This window comes from Vulpes lagopus, chromosome 5 (assembly GCF_018345385.1).
Source record: "Vulpes lagopus strain Blue_001 chromosome 5, ASM1834538v1, whole genome shotgun sequence".
Classification (NCBI taxonomy): Eukaryota; Metazoa; Chordata; class Mammalia; order Carnivora; family Canidae; genus Vulpes; species Vulpes lagopus.
Genome location: NC_054828.1, coordinates 8,842,940 through 8,862,944, shown reverse-complemented (window position 1 = coordinate 8,862,944; position 20,005 = coordinate 8,842,940). Strand labels below are relative to the sequence as shown.

The 20,005-nt window shown below is 39.7% G+C and overlaps 1 protein-coding gene across 4 annotated transcripts in view; it reads left to right on the top strand.

Moving 5' to 3' along the window:
- The window catches only part of TNRC6B (trinucleotide repeat containing adaptor 6B), a 255,735-nt gene that overhangs the window by 57,869 nt on the left and 177,861 nt on the right, over positions 1 to 20,005 (top strand). For all 4 annotated transcript variants that reach the window (XM_041755373.1, XM_041755370.1, XM_041755375.1 and 1 more), the window contains exons 2-3: positions 7,055 to 7,130; positions 13,840 to 13,930. In XM_041755373.1, the coding sequence (XP_041611307.1) occupies positions 13,886 to 13,930 (45 nt within the window). In that variant the 5' untranslated portion in view covers positions 7,055 to 7,130; positions 13,840 to 13,885. The remainder of the gene's footprint in view (positions 1 to 7,054; positions 7,131 to 13,839; positions 13,931 to 20,005) is intronic.

Here is a 20,005-nt window from a genome sequence, read left to right as displayed (position 1 = left end):
ACTATTTTTTTCCCAGAAATGTCTGTTCATTCCGTAAGAGTTTATCAAAATGTCCTTTGCACTAGCGTTGTTCTAAATGATGATGATACAGGGGCTCCTGGGTAGCTCAGTTGGTTAAGCATCTGCTTTTGGCTCAGGTCATGATTGAGCCCCATGTTGGGCTCCCTGCTCAGTGGGGAGTCTGCTTCTCCCTCTCTCTCTCTCTCTGCCCCTTCTCCTGCTTGTGTGCATTCTCTCTCTCTCTTTCAAGTAAATAAGTAAAATCTTATAAATAAATAAGCAAACAATAGTAAATAAGACTTAGACCCTACCATCAGTGTATATATAAAATGTACCAAGTATAGTCACAAACTCAGAGGAAGAACCCCACCTGAAGCAAGAGAGAGGCATCAAGAAAGACTTCATAGAAAAGGTTTCCCTATACCTGCATCTTGAAGGTGGGGAAGAAATTTGCCCTATGAGTAGAAAGCCAGCCCAAGTAGAAACAGCATATACAAAGTCCCTGGCGCATGAAGCCATGTGATGTTCAAGGAAAACTGAAAGCAATGTGATTTTGTGACATGAAGCTGAGAGGTGAACAGGTACCGGACCTTGTATACCATGTAGTGAAAAATGGATTTTATCTTGAAGATAGGTGAGAGATATTGCAGAGGCTGTGTGGGATTGTACTTTATAAAGGCAATTCTGATGGCAATGGGGGTGGGAGGGGCTTGAGGGTAAGAAAACCAGTGGAAAAAAAAAACAATAGGAAGGTACCTGGGTGGCTCAGTGGTTGAGTGTCTGCCTTTGGTTCAGGTCGTGGAGCCTGCTTCTTCCTCTGCCTGTGTCTCTGCCTCTTACTCTGTGTCTCTCATGAATAAAAAGTAAAATCTTAAAAAAAAAAAAAAAAAACAGTTGGAATAAATTTAGTGAGAAACTGCCAGAACTAAAGCAGTGGCAGTAGGAATGGGGAAGAAAGTACATGCTGAAATATTTGGGGATTAGAATGGACAGAGTTTGATGAGAGGAAGATGTTGATGATGGTGCCAGATTTTTTATTTGAGTGGATGATAGTATTCCCAAGTGAGGCAGAAGGAGGGAAGATTATTTAGTTTTAGATGCGTTACATCTTAGGGACCTGTGGAACAGGAGGTGAAGCACATTGACTTTAGGCAGTTTACAGAAGGCTTTGAAGATTGTAAGAAAGGTCAGTACTAGAGAGATTTGAGAGTCATTAAGACATAGATGGTAGTTGAATCTATGGGAAAAGATAAAGACGTGTGTATAATAAAAAGAGGAAAGGAAGGATGTAACTCCCAAGGAACATACCAGTGATGAATTAAGGATAAGCAGAGAAAGATTCTCCAGTAAGAGTCTGCAAAGAAATGGTCTAAGGTATCACACGTAATGAACTTGGCCCCTTCTGTGGGATAAAGGGACTAGACATGATCCATGACAGTTTGGGCATCAGAACTAGGCTCAATCCTTGAAGCCAGGAGTTGAGTTTGGTTTCCTTACCACAACCCATGTCCCCTGGTCCCCCATGTACAGAAGCAGCAGCTCCTTACCCAGCACCATCCTGCTCATTTGTGAATCTGAAAATCAACAGTGTTGATAAAGGCCTTGGCTGGCTCAAACCCAGGGAGATAGGAGAACCCAGACACAGCTCAGAGACCAGCAACTAAAACAAGGTACCCTTGGCTCAATGACTGGATCTGCAGTGTCTTTTTTTTTTAATTTTATTTTTTAAGATTTTACGTGTCAGTAATCTCTACATCCAACGTGGGGCCTAAACTCACAACCCTGAGATCAAGAGTCTCATGATCCATAGACTTGAGCCAGCCAGGTGCCCCTGGATCTATAGTATCCTTGATATCAAGATAGGAAAAGAGCACCCAAATGATAAGACTTTCAGGTTATTCTAATTTTTAAATACAAAAGAGAGGTTAAAACAAAACAATTGAATAATACCCATCGTATTTGATAACAGGATTGAGAAGGAAAGATCTCAAATTGCAATGGTTAAAAAGTGAATGAGAGAGGTAAGGGCGTTGTGACCACAAATATAAGTTTCCTTTTGAAGAAACTTGACTAGGAGAGGAAAGGGGAGGGAGGGCACAAAAGCTGGAGGAGATTTTAGGATTAAAGGGGATGGTTTTAGGAATGTGCAGACTGGGACATTTTACAGAACTTCCAAAGCACTGAACTTAAGTAGAGATGACCTGAAACTGCACAGGTAACATTTCCAGATCTTGGAACAATCATAACGCTTGTGTATTGGCAGTTAAATAAACCCATCTGCCTGTAGCAAAGTTACCTCCACCTGTTCTGCTTGAACTTTCGATATCATTTGTGTTAATTAAATAGGTTCCTTCTTGGCTACTTGGACTGGGTGCCCTGTTTACAGAGCTAGTTGTGTAGTACCCTCTGCTCTGCCCTGATTGTTCTGGCATCCATGCTCGTCTCCTGAAAAGGCCTTCCCAACTCCCTTGCTGGTGTTTTGCTCCACCCTCATATATCTGCTGCTTCACTTAAGATGCCTCTTCTGGACATCTTGCTTGAAGTTAGGCCAGTTGCCAATGACATAGGCAATCAGGGCTTTCAATATTATGTGTGACTCATTTAAAAGTTTAAAGTTAGGAGTACCTGACCCTCTGTGCTGTCTAAAATCTGTGTATAACTTTGGATTCCCTCAAACTTAACTACTAATAGACTGTTTTTGACTGGAAGCCTTAACGATAATACAAGCAGTTAATTAACACATATTTTGTATTTTACATGTATTATATACTGTATTCTTTTTTTAAATATTTTATTTATTTATTCATGAGAGACACACACAGAGAGAGAGTGAGAGGGTGAGAGACAGAGAGAGAGGCAGAGACACAGGCAGAGGGAGAAGCAGGCTCCATGCAGGGAGTCCGATGTGGGACTCGATCCCGGGTCTCCAGGATCACGCCCTGGGCTGAAGACGGCGCTAAACCGCTGAGCCACCCAGGCTGCCCTATATACTGTATTCTTAAAAGAAAGTAAGCTAGAGAAAAGAAAAGAAAATGTTTTTAAGAAATCATAAGGAAAAAATACATTTATAGAACTGTCCTGTGAAAAATCTACATAGAAATGAGCCCACACAGTTCAAACCCATGTTGTTCAAGGATGAACTGGTTTTTTTTTTTTTCTTTTTTCTTTTTTTAAGATTTATTATTTTAGAGAGCATGCATGAGCAAGGTGGGAAGTACGGCAGGGGGTGGGGGAGAGAGAGAGAGAGAGAGAGAGAGAGACCGAGACCCAAGCAGATTCCCCACTTAGTGTGGAGCCTGACACACAGGGCTTGATCCACAACCCCGAGATTGTGACCTAAACCAAAACCGAGAGTCAGACACTCAACCAACTAAGCTACCCAAGTGCCCCTGAACTGTGTATTCTTAATAGTCTCCATCCCAGAATTATACCTGGAAATTAAACTGATAACAATGGTGAGTCCTGGGTGAGCGTAGGGGGAGAGCGGACCACGATCAAGGGCCTTATCTGTATCACTTGAATTTTTTAAAATGAGAATTAAAATTAAACCTAAAAGAATTAGGCTGAATAATCAAGTTTGAAAATTAAAACTATTCCATATTAGAGGTGATACTAGTAAAGTGAGTATAATTTATTGGATATGTCATTCTTTCAACTTGCCATATTCCCTAGGAAAGAGGTAGGTCTGATTATATACCATAAGTTAGGTTAGGTACTGGTTTGGAGGAGCTCTGGAGGTCTACTTGCAATTTTTTAGCAGGGTGTAGTAGTGATTTAGTCCAAGACCCATGAAACCTTCCCAACTGTGTGTGAATCTCAAGCCCAAGAGAACAGAGAAAACTGGAATGCTGTCAATTCAGAAAGCTGGAATGCTAGTTTACTGCCATGGCTATATACAATCAGATGGTAGGATTATAGTGTAGTTCAGAACATTTCAAAATGATGTTTTGAAGGAATTTGCCATTACTCATACCTTAGAAGGCAAATAGTGCTGTAGATAACTTCAACTAGATAATTCCAAATGTTGATTTTAGAATCAAATACTAGGTTTATCTTGAGTACAAGTGCATCTGATAACAGAGGTTCACAGCGCTGCAGAGAAAGTAGGGAAGCTGTTCTGTAAAAACTGGTTTCCAGAGTGCTTGGAAATTGCTCAGTTTCCCTCGCCTGCCCCTCCTCTGCTTCGACTGCTTTTCTTCTCACTGAACACAGGCAAGCATCTGAGCTCTGCCAAGTAGGCAAAGGACTGAGCTGGGCACTGTGTCCTTCTAAGCTTGTCTGTTAACAAGATATGTGATGATGGGCTACTTTATGAAGTTGGTACAGAATTTAGACAACTGGTAAGTCTAGAGAAGTCATGTTTAACCTGGGCAGAAACTAATCAGAATAGAGAACTGAAAATTAGTCAGGATTGTTCTCTTGATAATCTGCAGGTGACATAAAATAAAAGAATTGACTCCTTCTCTCAGGTACTGAGGGTCACACATAACTACATAGCTCACATCCTGCATGAGGGCCAGACCCATCTGGGAAGTCCCAGCCAGCTTCTTTAGGTTTCCCTGGTGCCATTTAATGGGGAAGGCTCCATACTGAAGTACTGAGTTATCGGGAATATGTCAGGGTTTGGTTCAGCTTATGGTTATTTAACTCCTGCTTGATACAAATTCTAAGATCTGTAAGACATAGAGAGCCCTTGTTGTCAAGAAGCTCCTGTCATGTGTAGAAAGTATTATATGGTATATCTCAGAGGAGGGACACTTAGTGCAGCCAAGGAAGGTACAGAAAACTTTCAGAAGCTAATTCCTGAGGCAGATCTTACAAGAGCAGTAGACAAAATGGGCAAAGGGCCCTCAAGACAGCAGTGCATGTATTATGGGCAAGGAAACCACACACAATCCCCGTGAGAAGGATATGAAGTGATGATGGGGCTAGAGAGATCTTGAATTTTTACCCTAAAGGTAATGGATAGTTATTGACTGAATCTTGGCAGCGATCTACTCAGAGGTCACATTTGCTTTTTAGAAAGAAAGATTGCTGGGACAATGGTGTGTCTAGTGGGAGGATAGGGATAATAATTAAAGTATTACTAATTATCATCGTGGTACAATTCAATCTGAGACTTATATATTCCAGCACTGTTAAAAAATAAGCAAAGGGAGAGGGGTTGATAGGTAAGAGGGCAGCAAGGGGCTTTCAAGATTCCTTGAAGCACCCTCTCAAATACTAAGACATGATATAGAACAAAAGCTATAACTCATAATCTGCAGCCATGGGGAACGAAATGTGCTTTCTTAGAAACATTAAGTTGATTGTGATGGCATTCCGGGGTGGCTCAGAGGTTAGGTGCTGCATGATCCTGGAAACCTGGGATCGAGTCCCACGTTGGGCTCCCTACGTGGAGCCTGCCTCTGCCTGTGTCTCTGCCTCTTTCTGTGTGTGTATGTGTGTGTGTGTGTGTGTGTGTGTGTGTGTGTCTCATGAGTAAATAAATAAAATATTAAAAAAAAAGAAACATTAAGTTGATTGTGAAACTAAGGGCCTGACTTCCAAGTAGTGACAGGCTTTCTGACAGCAGTGCATACGCTAATCACAGGTGAGTTGTTGTAGGGCTTGTCCAGCATTGTTTTGACCACTTTTGCATACACACACAGAAGCCCAACCTTGAGCAGAATCTCCTTCTGGCATTTGTTTTTGCCATTGTAAAATGAAAGAACTGGCTTAGGACCTCTAAATGTCTAATATTAAGTGGCTTTTACTTCATATATTTTTGTATATCTGTACGTTGACATATGTAAGTATGTATTTCATATATATAAAGAGAGAGACATTCCATCATGAAATAAATACAATTTTCACTGCATCTGTTAACACCTTGCTGTGATCTGATTTGATTTTGAAGAGGCCATTCCAGCCATTATTTGGGAACAGACTATGGAGGAGCGAGAGTAGAGGCAGGAGACTAGTTAAGAGACCTCCATAAGCGAGGAATGATAATGGCAGTAGAAATGAAGAATTTACATGCTGTGAATCAGAAATGAAGGATTACTGATGGGGCAATGAGAGGCCTGGGGTAGGTTGAGAAATCCAGGATGAACTCGAGGTTCAGACCCAAGCAACTGGGCAGAGGATGGTGCCTTTTATAAGACAGTGGAGTCAGGAGAATGAGGCTTGGGCAGGAGATAGAGTCCTGATTGGTATGCATTGAATTTGAAGTGATTATGAGACATTCTCGTGTGAAATGGAGAAGTCAACTTGGCATTTTTCTGGTAGAACAAATAAGGCAAAACCAATAATAAATGTTTAATATGGGTTTTAGTGATTCTTTAGAAGATATTTCAGTTCACATTATTTGGTTTTTTTAAAAAGATTTTATTTTGAAGCAATCTCTACACCCAACGTGGGGCTTAAATCCGCAACCCTGAGATTAAGAGTTGTACACTCCACCCACTGAACCAGCAAGCCAGGTGCCCCCAAAGACTGCTCTCTCTCTCCCCCCACTTCTTTAAAGATTTTATTTATTTATTTATTTATTTATTCATTCATTCATTCATTCATTCATTCTGAGAGAGAGAGAGAGAAAGAGAAAAAGATTGAGACCTTGGGAAGGGAGAGGGAGAGAATGAGACTCTTAAGCAGACCTGACACTGAGCATGGAGCCTGACATGGGACTGGATCTCACAACCCTGAGATCATGACCTGAGCTGAAATTAAGAGGCAGACACTCAACTGACTCAGTCCCCAGACGTCCCTTAGTTCACATTCTTAATGACCACTCACCTTTATTGAGCATGTGGTTGGTGCCCTGCCGTATACTGTTTTATACATATTCTATTTTAACTTCCAAAGAACCTTATGAAGAAGGTGCTGTTGTTGTTCTCAATGTTGAATGAGGAGGCTGAGGCTCGGGAGGCTGGCCACTGGCCCAAGCATCAATAGCTGGTAGATGGAAGAGCCTGGCTTTGTACCAGGCTGCCCAATTCAGACCTGTACCCCGCCCCTCCCCATGGCATCTTGCTATGAGCATGTAGCTCACTGTGATTTTTCTTTCTTTCAGGATTTTGGGTTTTTTGCACTGAATGTAGTCTAGACTCATCTTCACGGGCTTGTGTTGCCCCAGGATACTGTCAAAGGTAAGTTTTAAAAATTTGAATCCAGTGTGTATTGGCAATGAAATGGGAGAGTCTTCATCTTAAAAAGAAGAAAAGGAGATTTTGATATTACTCCTCCTTTTCCTGAGTTCTTCCACAGTGTATTTAAGCTGGCCATCATATTAGCTCTTTGCATTTCTACTTCAGTGGGTCCCTTTAAAATGCACATCAATCCAGATGATCAAGTGACATTTGGTGCCTCATCCTTTTATAAAGCTAGAATTTGTTATTAGGATTTAGCAATTCCACAGTTTTCTGTGAGCGTGTTCCCAGCTTCTCTGCCTCTAGTCTGTCCTTACTCCACTCTGTAGTCCATGTTACTGCCAGGACTAACTTTCGAAATGATGCATTTACTTATTGTCACTCCTTTGCTCAAATAGCTCTCACGGCTCTCAGTTGCTGCAGATGCCATCCTACAAATTGCTTGAGAACCTAATTCCAATCAGTGTTTCTGACTGCTTTTCTAGTGTGCCCTATCTGTTGTAAAAAGCCCTACCAGGCCATTTTCTATTTCCCAAATGTGTAGTTCTTTATTGTGGCTGTGTGGCATGGTTGATGCTTTTTTCTCCACTTGGAGTTTGGAAGAGGGGAGAAGAATGTAGCTATCCACTCCTCTTTCTCATATCTTTCCTGTGGTCCCCTCTCCCAGGCCACTTTGGCAGAATTTTTTTTTAAAGATTTTATTTATTTATTCATGAGAGACAGAGAGAGAGAGAGAGAGAGAGAGAGAGAGAGAGAGGCAGAGACACAGGCAGAGGGAGAAGCAGACTCCATGCAGGGACCCCGACGTGGGACTCGATTCCTGGTCTCCAAGATCACATCCTGGGCTGAAGGCGGCGCTAAACCACTGAGCCACCCAGGCTGCGGGACAGAATTTCTTTCTCATCTGTATTCTAGGTGCACCTGTTACTATAACTGTAATAAAGCATTTGGTATTTTGCATTAGAGTTATTTATTTGTCTCTGTCTCCTTTACTAGTCTGTAAACCCTTATAGACTTCTTGGAAAGGAACTAACTGGGTTTTTTAGTGCCTATTGTCTGCTCCTGGACACCTTCCTGGGTGCTATGCATATGTTATTTCATCTAATCCTTGTAACACCTCCTCCTGACCAGTTTTATGGATGAAAATAATGAAGATTAGAACATTAAGTGCCCAAGATTACAACAGCTAATAACTGACAAAGAATTATGAATGACTCTGCTCCTTTTTCAAAGCCAAAGCTCTTTGTACTACAGCACTCTGGCTGAAAACTGTCTGGTGTGTGGGAGGGACCCAGGAAATACCTATTAACTTGATATCTATTGCAATTTAAATAAAAAAGGACTTTAGTTGATTAACTCGGTCATTCCTATGTAGAAATATTGACTTTCTATTAAATCCCTGGTATACAGTTTTAAGTAAACTGTGAAGAAAGAAATTAATGAGATATAGTGTCTGGTGTCAAAGAGTTGACAGTGTCATAAGGGAGGCATCTGTGTAAGCAAGTAAAGCCAGTAGAGTGTTATAATCGAATTCAGACTAGACCCACTGGAGACACTGAGGAAGGAATCACCAGTTCTGCCTGGAGATGGATTAGGACAGACTTTTTATTTTATTTTTTTTATGATTTTTTATTTATTTATTCATAGAGACACAGAGAGGCAGAGACACAGGCAGAGGGAGAAGCAGGCCTCATGCAGAGAGCCCGATGTGGGACTCGATCCAGGGTCTCCAGGATCATGCCCTAGGCTGCAGGCAGCGCTAAACCGCTGCGCCACTGGGGCTGCCCACAGATTTTTTAAAAGCTGAGTCTTAAAAAAAATAAAAATAAAATAAAAATAAAAATAAATAAAATAAAATAAAATAAAATAATAAAAGCTGAGTCTTGAATGATGAGAGTAGGGTGTTCTCTGGTGGTACCAGGGGAGGAGTAGTATGAACAAAAACGTGGAAACCTGAAATAATCTGGCATATTTGTGAAGCTGTAATGAAGCTGTTCATTATGACTGGAACAAAGAGAAAAAGAGGTCTGGCTGGTGACACCAGAGAGACACCTTAGGGTTAGGTCCTGGAGAGCTTTGAGAATATTAAATATATTTGAAAATATTAATATATTTGCCAACTTTAGAGAAGACCTAGCATGGATACTGTACAATGTATGGTTTTATTCCTGTTTGTCATTAACATTTGTTGAGTCTTGTCCCCTGTGCTGAAGCACTGCCACGTCAAGACTGTCGGTCACTTACTACATATGGCAAGCTGGTGACAGCTCTGAGGTGAAATCATGTGTTGAAGCAGAAATCAAATGCTTGTGTTGTCACGTCATCTTTGACAGCTTTATTACCACTTGTTCACCCCCTCCGGGGAATTTCCACATAAGTGGACTTTGCCTTGACTTTTTCATCACTCTCTTAGCACCGATACACTGGCCCCTTTGTCACTTCCCAAGCGGAACCCCTAGCTCAACCATATACTTTTGCATTACCTACTTTGTTCTCCTCTCATTTTGTCAGAGGGCAGTAAAATTCACTTAGACCCTTAGACACGACTATAAGCCAGGGTTTCATAAGAATGTCGTTAAGGTTTTTTCAAGAAACACCTAAAAAAGGTATCAATAATTCCAAAGCCACACAAAAAAAATGAGGACAAATTAAAGAAAGGACAAATAGAAAAATAGGTACGATATGACATATATATAGTAAGTAGGCAGACTATATGGTGTTAATCAGGAAAGATTTTTAGAAATAAAAATTGACTAGATATCAAAAGGATGGAGATGTGGATTGGTGGTGAGGGGAAGGGCTTTCAAATGGGGTATGGACTGCATTGATAGAAATTAAATTTGAAACTAATAATACAGTATCAGTTTCCCCTTCCAAATTCACTGACTGGACAGTCACTTCACCCTGACAGCATGCGTAGGGATATAAGGCCAATAACAGCAAAGGGATATCACCCCACATGGAGGGAAGCATTGAGATGGCAAGTTTTCCTCCATTAACACAATGGCTCTTTTCTCCTAGTATCTGGTCTTAGATAGTAAGCCAGGTCATGTCCGGTGTGTCCCTCCCTTCTAGGGCAGAGGGGGTCCTGCTCCACTTTCAAAAAGACAACCCTCCACTGCTACCCACTCTTCTCTCAGGTATTCTCTTGGGCAGAATTGATGGGCAAAATAGATTTCGCCCCAGGAAATCCTAAAATGGATTAGAACAGTATATAAATTCTATGAACTCCAAAGCTAAACAAAATTGTTTTGGCTCAGCACTGTTCCCACAGCCACCAGATTCAGAAGCAACCAGATTCAGAAATAAGTCTATCTCCTGCCCATGAGCAGTAATTTTTGATAAAATTATGTTCTCAGAATGCTGAACTTGGTCTTGCCACGTTGCTGTCTGAGAAAGTAAGATGCGTGAGGTCCTCTTGGTTTGAACCTCTCCAAGATACCCAGTTAGCCATGCCAGTGTACAGAATCTGTGACTTGGGCACTTCACCCAATTTGGAAAAATCTGCCAGCAGGAGGTTAAATTAGGAACTGGGCCTTTACTATACCTGGGAAAAGCCCGACCAATGTCCACTGTCTTCTGCTTTGAAGATTAATACTTGAAGTTCTTTTTGCAATATTGAGGAATTTATAGTAATGGTCACCCCAGTTACCAAGTTCTGTACCTTTCTCTAGAAGTTCCCTGCCTTCTGAGTATAATGAAAAACCTCTTTAATTTCTATTTCCCCTTTGGATTGCCTGTGTAAGCCGAGCACAAACAATTTAAACATAGAACTTCACTGGTTTTGTAGCACATGGGCTGTTTGAAATTCCGCTGCCATGCAGCTTATGTGCAGCAAATAATTGTTCTGCTCATTAATATCTGAAAGGCCTGTATGAAGAAAGTCTCTTTTCCCTAAAGTCTAATCTTTGCCTCAGCCATGCCTGCTTAGGAAAAGCTGGGCCTGCATAATTCAAGGTCAGGCAGCAGCCTTCTGTACTTTGAAGCCAACCAAGCCTGCTAATGCCCTATTCCCTTTGCTGAGGCCAGCATAGCTGGCATTTGCTTGCTAGGCCAGAGTGGCCGATGTATGATGAGGCCACTTACACAGCTGACATTTAGATGAGCTTTCAATACCATCACCACGACTGCTGCCACCACCACCACCACAACTGACTGTGGCTTCTTTCTTTGCCTATCACCAGCAAAGCCCCTTTGCTAAGGCTTGTGTGCCTGGTGTATTTAGTCTTTATAGAAACAGCCACTTATCTGAAGACAAAGTTACCATAACTACAGTCATCACTAATGTCAAAATACAGTGTGGCCTGTGGTTTTTAAACTTCTAAATTTGGCCTCAGGGGATCCTTGGGTGGTTCAGCATTTTAGTGCCTGCCTTTGGCCCAGGGCGGGATCCTGGAGTCCCGGGATCGAGTCCCACGTTGGGCTCCCAGCATGGAGCCTGCTTCTCCCTCCTCCTGTGTCTCTGCCTCTCTATCATAAATAAATAAATCAATAAAAATAAATAATAAATAAATAAACAAACAAACAAATAAATAAATAAATTTGGCCTCAATAGTGTAAAGCTGATGTATGACATGTGGCCTAATGTAAACTTTTACAACATTGAAACATGTTGCTCCTTCACTAAAAGCCTAAAGTCCTGCCCCAATAGAAGCCTTAAGGAATTCCACATGCATTTTACTCCCCAATTTGGGAGTTGTACCAGATTTTAAGGTCTTTGAGAGACCAAATAAATAGCACTCTTCTTCCCTTAGCTGAGTTCCATACCAATTGAGAAATAAGATAAAAGAGTAGAGGAACTCCTGAGTAGTTCAGTGATTGAATGTTTGCCTTCAACTCAGGTTGTGATCCTGGGGTCCTGAGATCAAGTCCCACATTGGGCTCCCCGCAGGGAGCCTACTTCTTCCTCTGCCTGTGTCTCTGCCTCTCTCTCTGTCTCTCATGAAAAAATAAATAAAATCTTAAAAAAAAATAAAAGAGTAGAGCATTTGAGAGACCAAAATATCATCTCTGTTACTTATAAAGCTATGGTGGAGAATGTGGCTTATATCTATAGGCAAGTGAACTTCCTAGTACTGAACTCGGTATTCAACAGTCTTACCTAGTTCCAGGTAATTGTGAGGGGCCAGCATTTAGGGGAACAAGAGCAGAGGAAACCTCATGCTCCCTGGGGACTTCTGGCTTCCAAAAGGAAGAGAGAAGGACTGACCTCATGTGCCTTGTTTCTCCTTCTGAGCTCATCATTCAGAAAGGATTCTCTGAGGTGGAATTTGTGCAAGTGGAGAAGAACCAGGAGGGAAACCTCAGGACAGGTGAAGGAGAGTTCCTCTATCCCAGCACATTCACACAGAAATGGCACATAAATCATTGGGGTGTCTTTTTTTGTCAGCTGTGCCTATGATGCATCATTTATGAAATACAGTCTCTATTTTTGTAAAGTCAAATGAGAACTTACGGACATTTATGAAGTGATTTGCATACGACATCCTTCTAGGTAGCATACTGAGTTTTTCTAGTGCTTTCCATGTAATTTTCATAGAAAGAGCAAGTTTATTTTTGCACAACTGTCATAAACAGATGAGGGGTAAAACCAACTAGAGAAAACCTGTTTCACTTGCTGTGAGCATCTGTTTCACACTAGGAATGGGCAGTGTCAGTTTATCTGGAGCGAGTGAATGGGGCTTGATTAACAGAGCTTCCACTGTACTAATTTTATATTTCATGTCACATAAATACACATTGGTTCCCCAAAAACCTCATTAGGTGAGCACAGTAGATATTTTGATACTCCTTTCCCACCCAGCAGATGAGGAAACAAATTCCGGTACCAGATCCCCAGGCTGTTGCATTTATAGAGAGTCCCTGCACACACACATACTGGGAGCAAGCATCTTTTTAGCTTTTATAATTTTGTAGGTATGAACCCTTTAAAGTGTTAGAAATGTTTTAAAATATTGGTTACCTGTAATAGGATGGAGATTTGTTTTGTGTCAGTTTGAGTAATTATCCTTCAGCAATTATATATTGGATGAAAATTTGAAGGTTACATATACTTTTAGTAGCTTCCTGTTGATACATTTTAATTCATGAAGTTTTAACTAACTTGACTCACTTTATTCTTAGAGGAAAAATTACCACTTTTTTTGTCTTGTCCTGGGATAGCCTATTCTTATGTAAAAAATTATCTGATATTTAGTTTATTAAGCAAAACCTCTTAAAGAAGTGGGATCAACCATTAGCATGTACCCCAATTTCAGTTATAAAATATATCACAAATATTAAATATAAATGATAAACCCAGGGAACCTAGCCAGTGTCAGTAGCCTGTTGTAATATGCAGGCAGTATGACCTGCTACAGCCTAACAACTGGCCCCCTGCTTTACATAGGTGGGCATCCTTTCCAATAGGTCACTGTATTGTATGAATTACTGAAGATTTTCACTGTCACCTCTGCTAAAAATCAAGATAAAAGAGGAAAGAAATCTAGAACTGTTTAATATTCCAATGTCTTCCTCCCCTAAGGTGGGGAAAATCCTCTCTTAACCTCTCTCCTCTTTTTCTTAACAAAGATGCATGTACACACACACACACACACACACACACACACACACACACGGTCATTGCCTTAGTGATAGGGTTTCAGTCTAATCTTTGAAAAACTGATTTTTGCACTAACTTCCTTTTTTTCCCTCTCCTTACCTCTTCTAGGCAGTATTTGTGTGTTTCTGCAGAGTTTTGCACAGAGTCTGTTCCCATGCAAACCAATGAGGGAGAAGTGTCGGAAGAAAGCAGTTCCAAGGTCAGTGAATTACTAAGATGCAAACAGTTTGGGTAGAAATTTAAAACAGGCACTGGATGAGTAGAGTGGGTGTTTTGTTTTAGGTAAATTTAGAAATTAGCTTGATTTAAATTAAAACCTAACCTAAAGGTGAGAAGATTTTTTCTTCTTGATATCCATTTTTTGTTATGCTCCATGACCAACTTAAAACAAATTTTACTGAACTCAAAGAGAACTTTATGTTTCATTTATGCAATGATAGCACTTTATCTTTTAATGTTTTATTGTGTAAGTTATATATTCTTATTTTAAGAAATTAAAATGAGTCAGAAGTGTATAAGGTAAAAAGTAAAAGTCTGTCTTATTCCTGCTGCACAGGAAATTATCAATAATTTCTACACATTTTTTATTATAAATTTTTAAACAGTAATTGTTAGATTTGGGTTTTCAAGCTAAGGCTTGAATGAATATTAACCATTGTCAAACCCTGTATATCAATTATTATCTATGTGTTTATGTGTATCTCTGTATCTGGCTCCATGTCCTGACTTTCCTCAGCTCTTTCTCTGCTTGGTCATATGGGACCTCAGTATCACCGTCATGTCTGTCTCCTTTCAGAGGTGTTCCTAGTCCTTCCTGGGCACTCCAAGGAAGGACTCCAAGGGTATCTCAGGCTATGTCCTGGACAAGGCCCAGTCTGCTGCCCTGGACTTTCCCAAGGGGAGTCTTTTGGCTGTTGCCCGTGCTACTGGTATTCTCTGTGGGAGGGCTTTTTTCCCCTGGTCACTAGAATGCAATTTTGTATGACCTAATCACTTTCTCTCAGAGAGTTCTGCTGTTTTACTGAAAGCCGCTATTGTAAATACTGAAGGAAGACAAGTTGACAGAGTTAGTATTAATGTAAAACTTCAGAAGCCCTTGAATCCTTTGGAGACAAAGTGACTATTCCTTATATTTTTCCCAAAGACCACTTCAGGGCTTATTTAATTTCCCTGCTGTGTATGTAAGAGAAAAAATTGAATAGCACTAACACAGTTACCCATGAATCTGTTTCATTGTTCCACACTTTAAAAGTTAAATATTAAAATTATGTTCTGTAAAAAGTCTTTGATGACATATCAGGAAATCCAAAGGCGAGGGTATGGACTTTGTTGGCCTGACTCCTTTAGAAAGAGACTCGAGTGATCCGATTTATGTAGTATTTATGTGCCTATGTTGTCTCACTGATCTGAAAACAGATACTGTTTTGTCTTTTATATGCGGCTTTGACTCATTGAATGCAGTGATTGGTTTTCTTAGTGCCTGGTCTAGCTATTACACAGTGGAACTGTGCATTACTATGGAGGCTCCAGTTCTGGTGTGGATTTACTGACACATCCTGGACTACAGCTATTTACTTATGCTGTGTCTTTTACACTTTTAAATTGAGGTATTATAAAAAATAATACACCTTTGTAGTCATTCAGTTAATTATTCAGTTAATTATTTAATTAACTAATTATTTAATTAGTTAATTAATAAATATTCTAAACATTTAGAGGGAACCTAGTATGTGCTGGTGGTCCCAGGTATGGTGTGCAGAGTTATATAAGGCAGTCTCTGCCTGTTGGGAACTTATAGTCTAGTTGAGGGAGATAACCAAACCATAAGGGCAGTGATAGTGGCATTAACTGTGTGGAATTAGGAGCTAGACCAAAGCAAAGAATTCCTTCTGGAAGGAAGCTTCAGAAAAGAGGAGGTAATTAACACTTGAGTTTGGTTAGAAAAAAATAAGGAGTTTTTGTTCATTTTTATTTGGTGGTTGGTGAATGGGTGGGTGGAGGTGGGAAGGGCATTATAAGCAAAATGAACCATATGTCACGTGTATAACTGGTGAAGTCTAACAGGAGATGGTGGAAATGTTTGAGTTGAATAGCACTAACACAGTTACCCAAGATATATTTCAGATATCTTGCTATGCATTAAACCATGCCAAAAATTAGTGGTTTAAAACCACTTTCACAATCTCTTGGACAGAAGAATTCCAAATAATTTATGTAGATACTTCACCCTCAAGGATATGGAGCATAACTCCTTATTCCATAAGTGTGGCTTCACACAGTGAGGAAACTTGACAAAGAGCCAGGTGGTCAAAATCTACATCGACAGGATAAGTCATGTTTATAACACATACCCTTGTTGTGATGGGCTGACATGGCACCTTAGTGATCTTCTTCTCCAAAACCCATTGTCCCACTCTAATCATGAGAAAAACATCAGACAGATTCTGATAGAGGGATGTCCTACAAAATACCTGACCAAGACTATCCTCGAAACTGTCCAGGGAAAGCAAGATATGTCTGAGAAACTTTCCTAGCCAAAAGGAAGCTAAGGTGACGTCATGACTAAATGTAATAGAATATCCTGGATGAAGTCTTAGAATAGAGTAAGACTGTTAGGTAAGAACTAAGAACATCTGAATCAAGCATGGATTTTAGCTAATAATAATGTGTAACTATTGGTTCATTAATTGTGACAAAGGTACTGAGATAAGATATTAATAATAGGGAAATTTGTACATATATGTATATAAAATCACTCCAACTTTTTATTATGTCTCATAATATGGAATTCACTGAGCTCTATAGGGCTCCAAAGTGGTATTGGCAGGATCTGCAGTCATCTGGAGGCCCAACTAGCCAGAAACATCCAAAATGGCTCACTTACATGGCTGGCAGCTGGCAGTTTTAGTTTGAGGCTGTTGACCTGAGCATCAAGGATCTCCTCCGTATGACCTCTGTACATGGCTTGGGTTTTTAACAGCATGGTCACCCGGATCCAAGAAGGAGTACTGTAAACATGCAGAAGCGGCAGCCTTAGAAGTCACACAGCTTTCCTTTCCCCACCTTCTGGTGAAATAAAGCCAGTCCCAGGGCTACCCCAGATTCAAGGGGAGGAGAAACAGATTCCACTTCTCAGTGGGAGGATTAGGAGAAAATTTGAAGTCATCCTTAATAGTGATTAGAGTGTTAGGTGCCAGCCAAAGAGAAGGGAATGACAGAGACCATTATCTAAGACTATCTTAGGCTAAGGAGTTTCAAGAACAGGCAACAGATTTCTAAAGTGTGGAGGTGAAATGTGCATTTTACTTTATGATTTGCTCTCCTAACAACTAGTGTTGATGTAGAGGATAGACTAGAATATCTGTGAATTCTCTAAAGAAAGAGAATTTTATTGGCCCAACCCAGCTTGTGGCCTGATTTCCATTAGGTCTTGAGTTCTTTGAGTCAGGTGGCAGGGACCACAGACAAGGAAGTAGATCTCATGAAAGGACATGTGAAGCAAGAGGCAACAGCCAGCACTCCTGGGACAGTCTCCAATCAATACTGATACAATCTTTTACTATGTTTCTTACCAAGGATAGATCAGAATTTTTAATTACTACTCCACAGCTATTTCTCACTTTACATTTAGTATAATTTAGGTTGATATTCTAAACGAGTTGGTGTTGGCTTACTAGTTGTAGAGATTCTGCAGCTATAGGCTTGGAATGTTTATTTTTTAAGTGAAATCTGGCAAGCATAGTAAAAATTAACATAAAACCGAGCAGTTGAGTGCTTGTGATCTTATTCTCTGTACTTCTTTGTATAGTTAAGCATTTTATAATAAAACAAAACAAACAAGCTTTAGAGTTTAAGAATTATAGCTATGGATTTAAGTGCTGATGTGTCTTTCTTAACTACCATAAATAAAAAACACTTAATCAGGAAGTAAACATTTTATAGTGTTCTCTTTGTTGTTATCAGAGGTAATAAATGAATAAATGTAGTCTTTGTCTACAAAGAATAAAGTGATCTATTGATTGCTTTACATCAAAGAGTTAAATGAGATGATTTAAACTAGTCTTTTGCTTTTCAATTTTTTTAAATTATTTTTTTTTAGAAAGACCGTGAGCAAGCAGGGAAGAAGGGGAAAAGGGTTAAAGGAAGGAGGAGAGAGAGAATCTTAATTAGGCACCAAGCCCATCGCAGAACCCAACATGGGCTCGATCTCACACCCCTGAGATCATGACCTGAACCAAAATCAAGAGTCAGATGCGTAACTGATTAAGCCACCCAGGTGCTCCAAATCTTTTGCCTCTTTAAGTTTAGGATATCTCTGAGACTGACTCTGATCTTGCAAATGGTAACAAGATTTTATGGCTTTTGGTATTTTAAGAGCAGACTGGGAAAGAAACCATGCAGGATAGGTATTTTTCCATTTGTTTTCATAGCTGGCAAACAGCATCAATTGGATTGGATTCCGAGTCTGACTCCAAAGTCCATGCTAAGTTCAGTCCTCCATCCTTAAGAAGTTATATGCAGAGTAATCAATTCTGTTTACTTATATCAAAGAAACTTCTTAGAAAGGTCACCTGGTGTAGAAGAATGCATACAAGGAGAGTGGGTGCTCTTTGCATATGAACAATGCTGCTATGAACCTTCCTTACATAGTTTTGTGCATGCCTTCATTTCTCTTGGGTGAATAGCCAGAAGTAGAATTGGGGGTCATATGCTAACTTTGTGTTTTATTTTTTGAAGAACTGCCAAACTGTTTTCTAAATGGCTGCACCATTTTATCTTCCCACTAGAAGTGCATGAGGGTTCTAATTTGTCCATATCCTCACCAATTTTTTATAGTATGTATTTTTTATTGTAGTATGTATTTTCATACATACTACATATGAAATACTATCTCATTGTGGTTTTGATTTGTACCTGGCATGCTTTTTAAAATGTAAGTGAAAAAATAATAATAAAGTAATAATAAAGGTGACCAGGTCCCACTCTGGACTTACTGAAATAGGATTTCAGGAGTTGGGAACCTGTGATCTCTGTTTTTCACAAGTGCCCCAGGTGATCCCTAAACCAGTAATGCGCAGACCGCAGCTGAACTAAGGGGCACTCAGAGGAGGCAGAATCAGTGAATTCTTAAAGTTGTCTCTGAAAGGTAAGACATACACACACTTCAGAGTAGGGTTGCATCTGAGGAGGGAGGAAAAAGATTGAGTTTGGAAAGGGCTAGCTACACAGGGGACGGACCTCACTTCTTCACCATATCTGTATTTTTATTTCTTTAAAAAAGAGAGAAATCTAAAAAAAAAAAAAAAAAAAAGAGAGAGAGAGAAATCTGAAGCAAATATGATAAAGCAAATAGGTTAAATCTGAGTGGTCATTACATGGGTGCGTTTGTTATTTTATTCTCTGTACTTTTTTCTATATCTTAAAAAGTTTCTCTAATTCATAAAAATAGAAAATTCCATTTTCTTTCTAGCCCCAACTGTCACATTTGTATTCCATCTAGCAAAAAAAGAGAGAACTTACTACTTCCCTTGAAAGACTTTATGAAAGTTGCACATTATACTGTGCTTTTATATTTCTTTGACCAGAATTTAATGACGTGGACACAATAAACTTCAAATGATGTTAGAATATGTGTTAGCTAAAATTTATAGGTTCTGTTGCTAAGGGGGGGAAGTGCTTCTGTTTCTCAAAGTCAACCACATTATCCAGTACGCTGCTATTATACTTGCCTTGCTCATCCTGTAGTTGTACAATTGATCTTTTAAACCTAGAATTTTAAAAAGGGGTTTTCAAAAGACTAATAATTCTTAGAGAGAAAGCAAGATCTTTCAGTAAATGGTGCTGGAGCAACCAGATAACCACATGGAAATACATGAACCATGATTGCTCTGCCACACACCATACATAAAACCTAATTTGAGATGGATCATAGACCTTAATGTGAGGGCTAAAATTGTAAAGCTTTTGGAGGACAGCATAGGAGACGTATCTATGAAAAAAAAAAGGAGAGAGAGAGAGAGATGTCTCTATGACTTTAGATAGATTGCAAAAAGCATGAACCATAAAAAAGAACAGTTGCTCAGTTGAATTTCATTTAAAATACTTAAACATCTGCTAATATGCTCACAGCATTAAGAATGTGGAAAAACTACAGACTGGGATAAAACACTTGCAATACATTTATCTAATAAAGGTCTTATATCTTTAGGAATATATATAAATATATACATTAACTGCATATGTTCACAAAAAGACTTATGTGAGAACATTCATG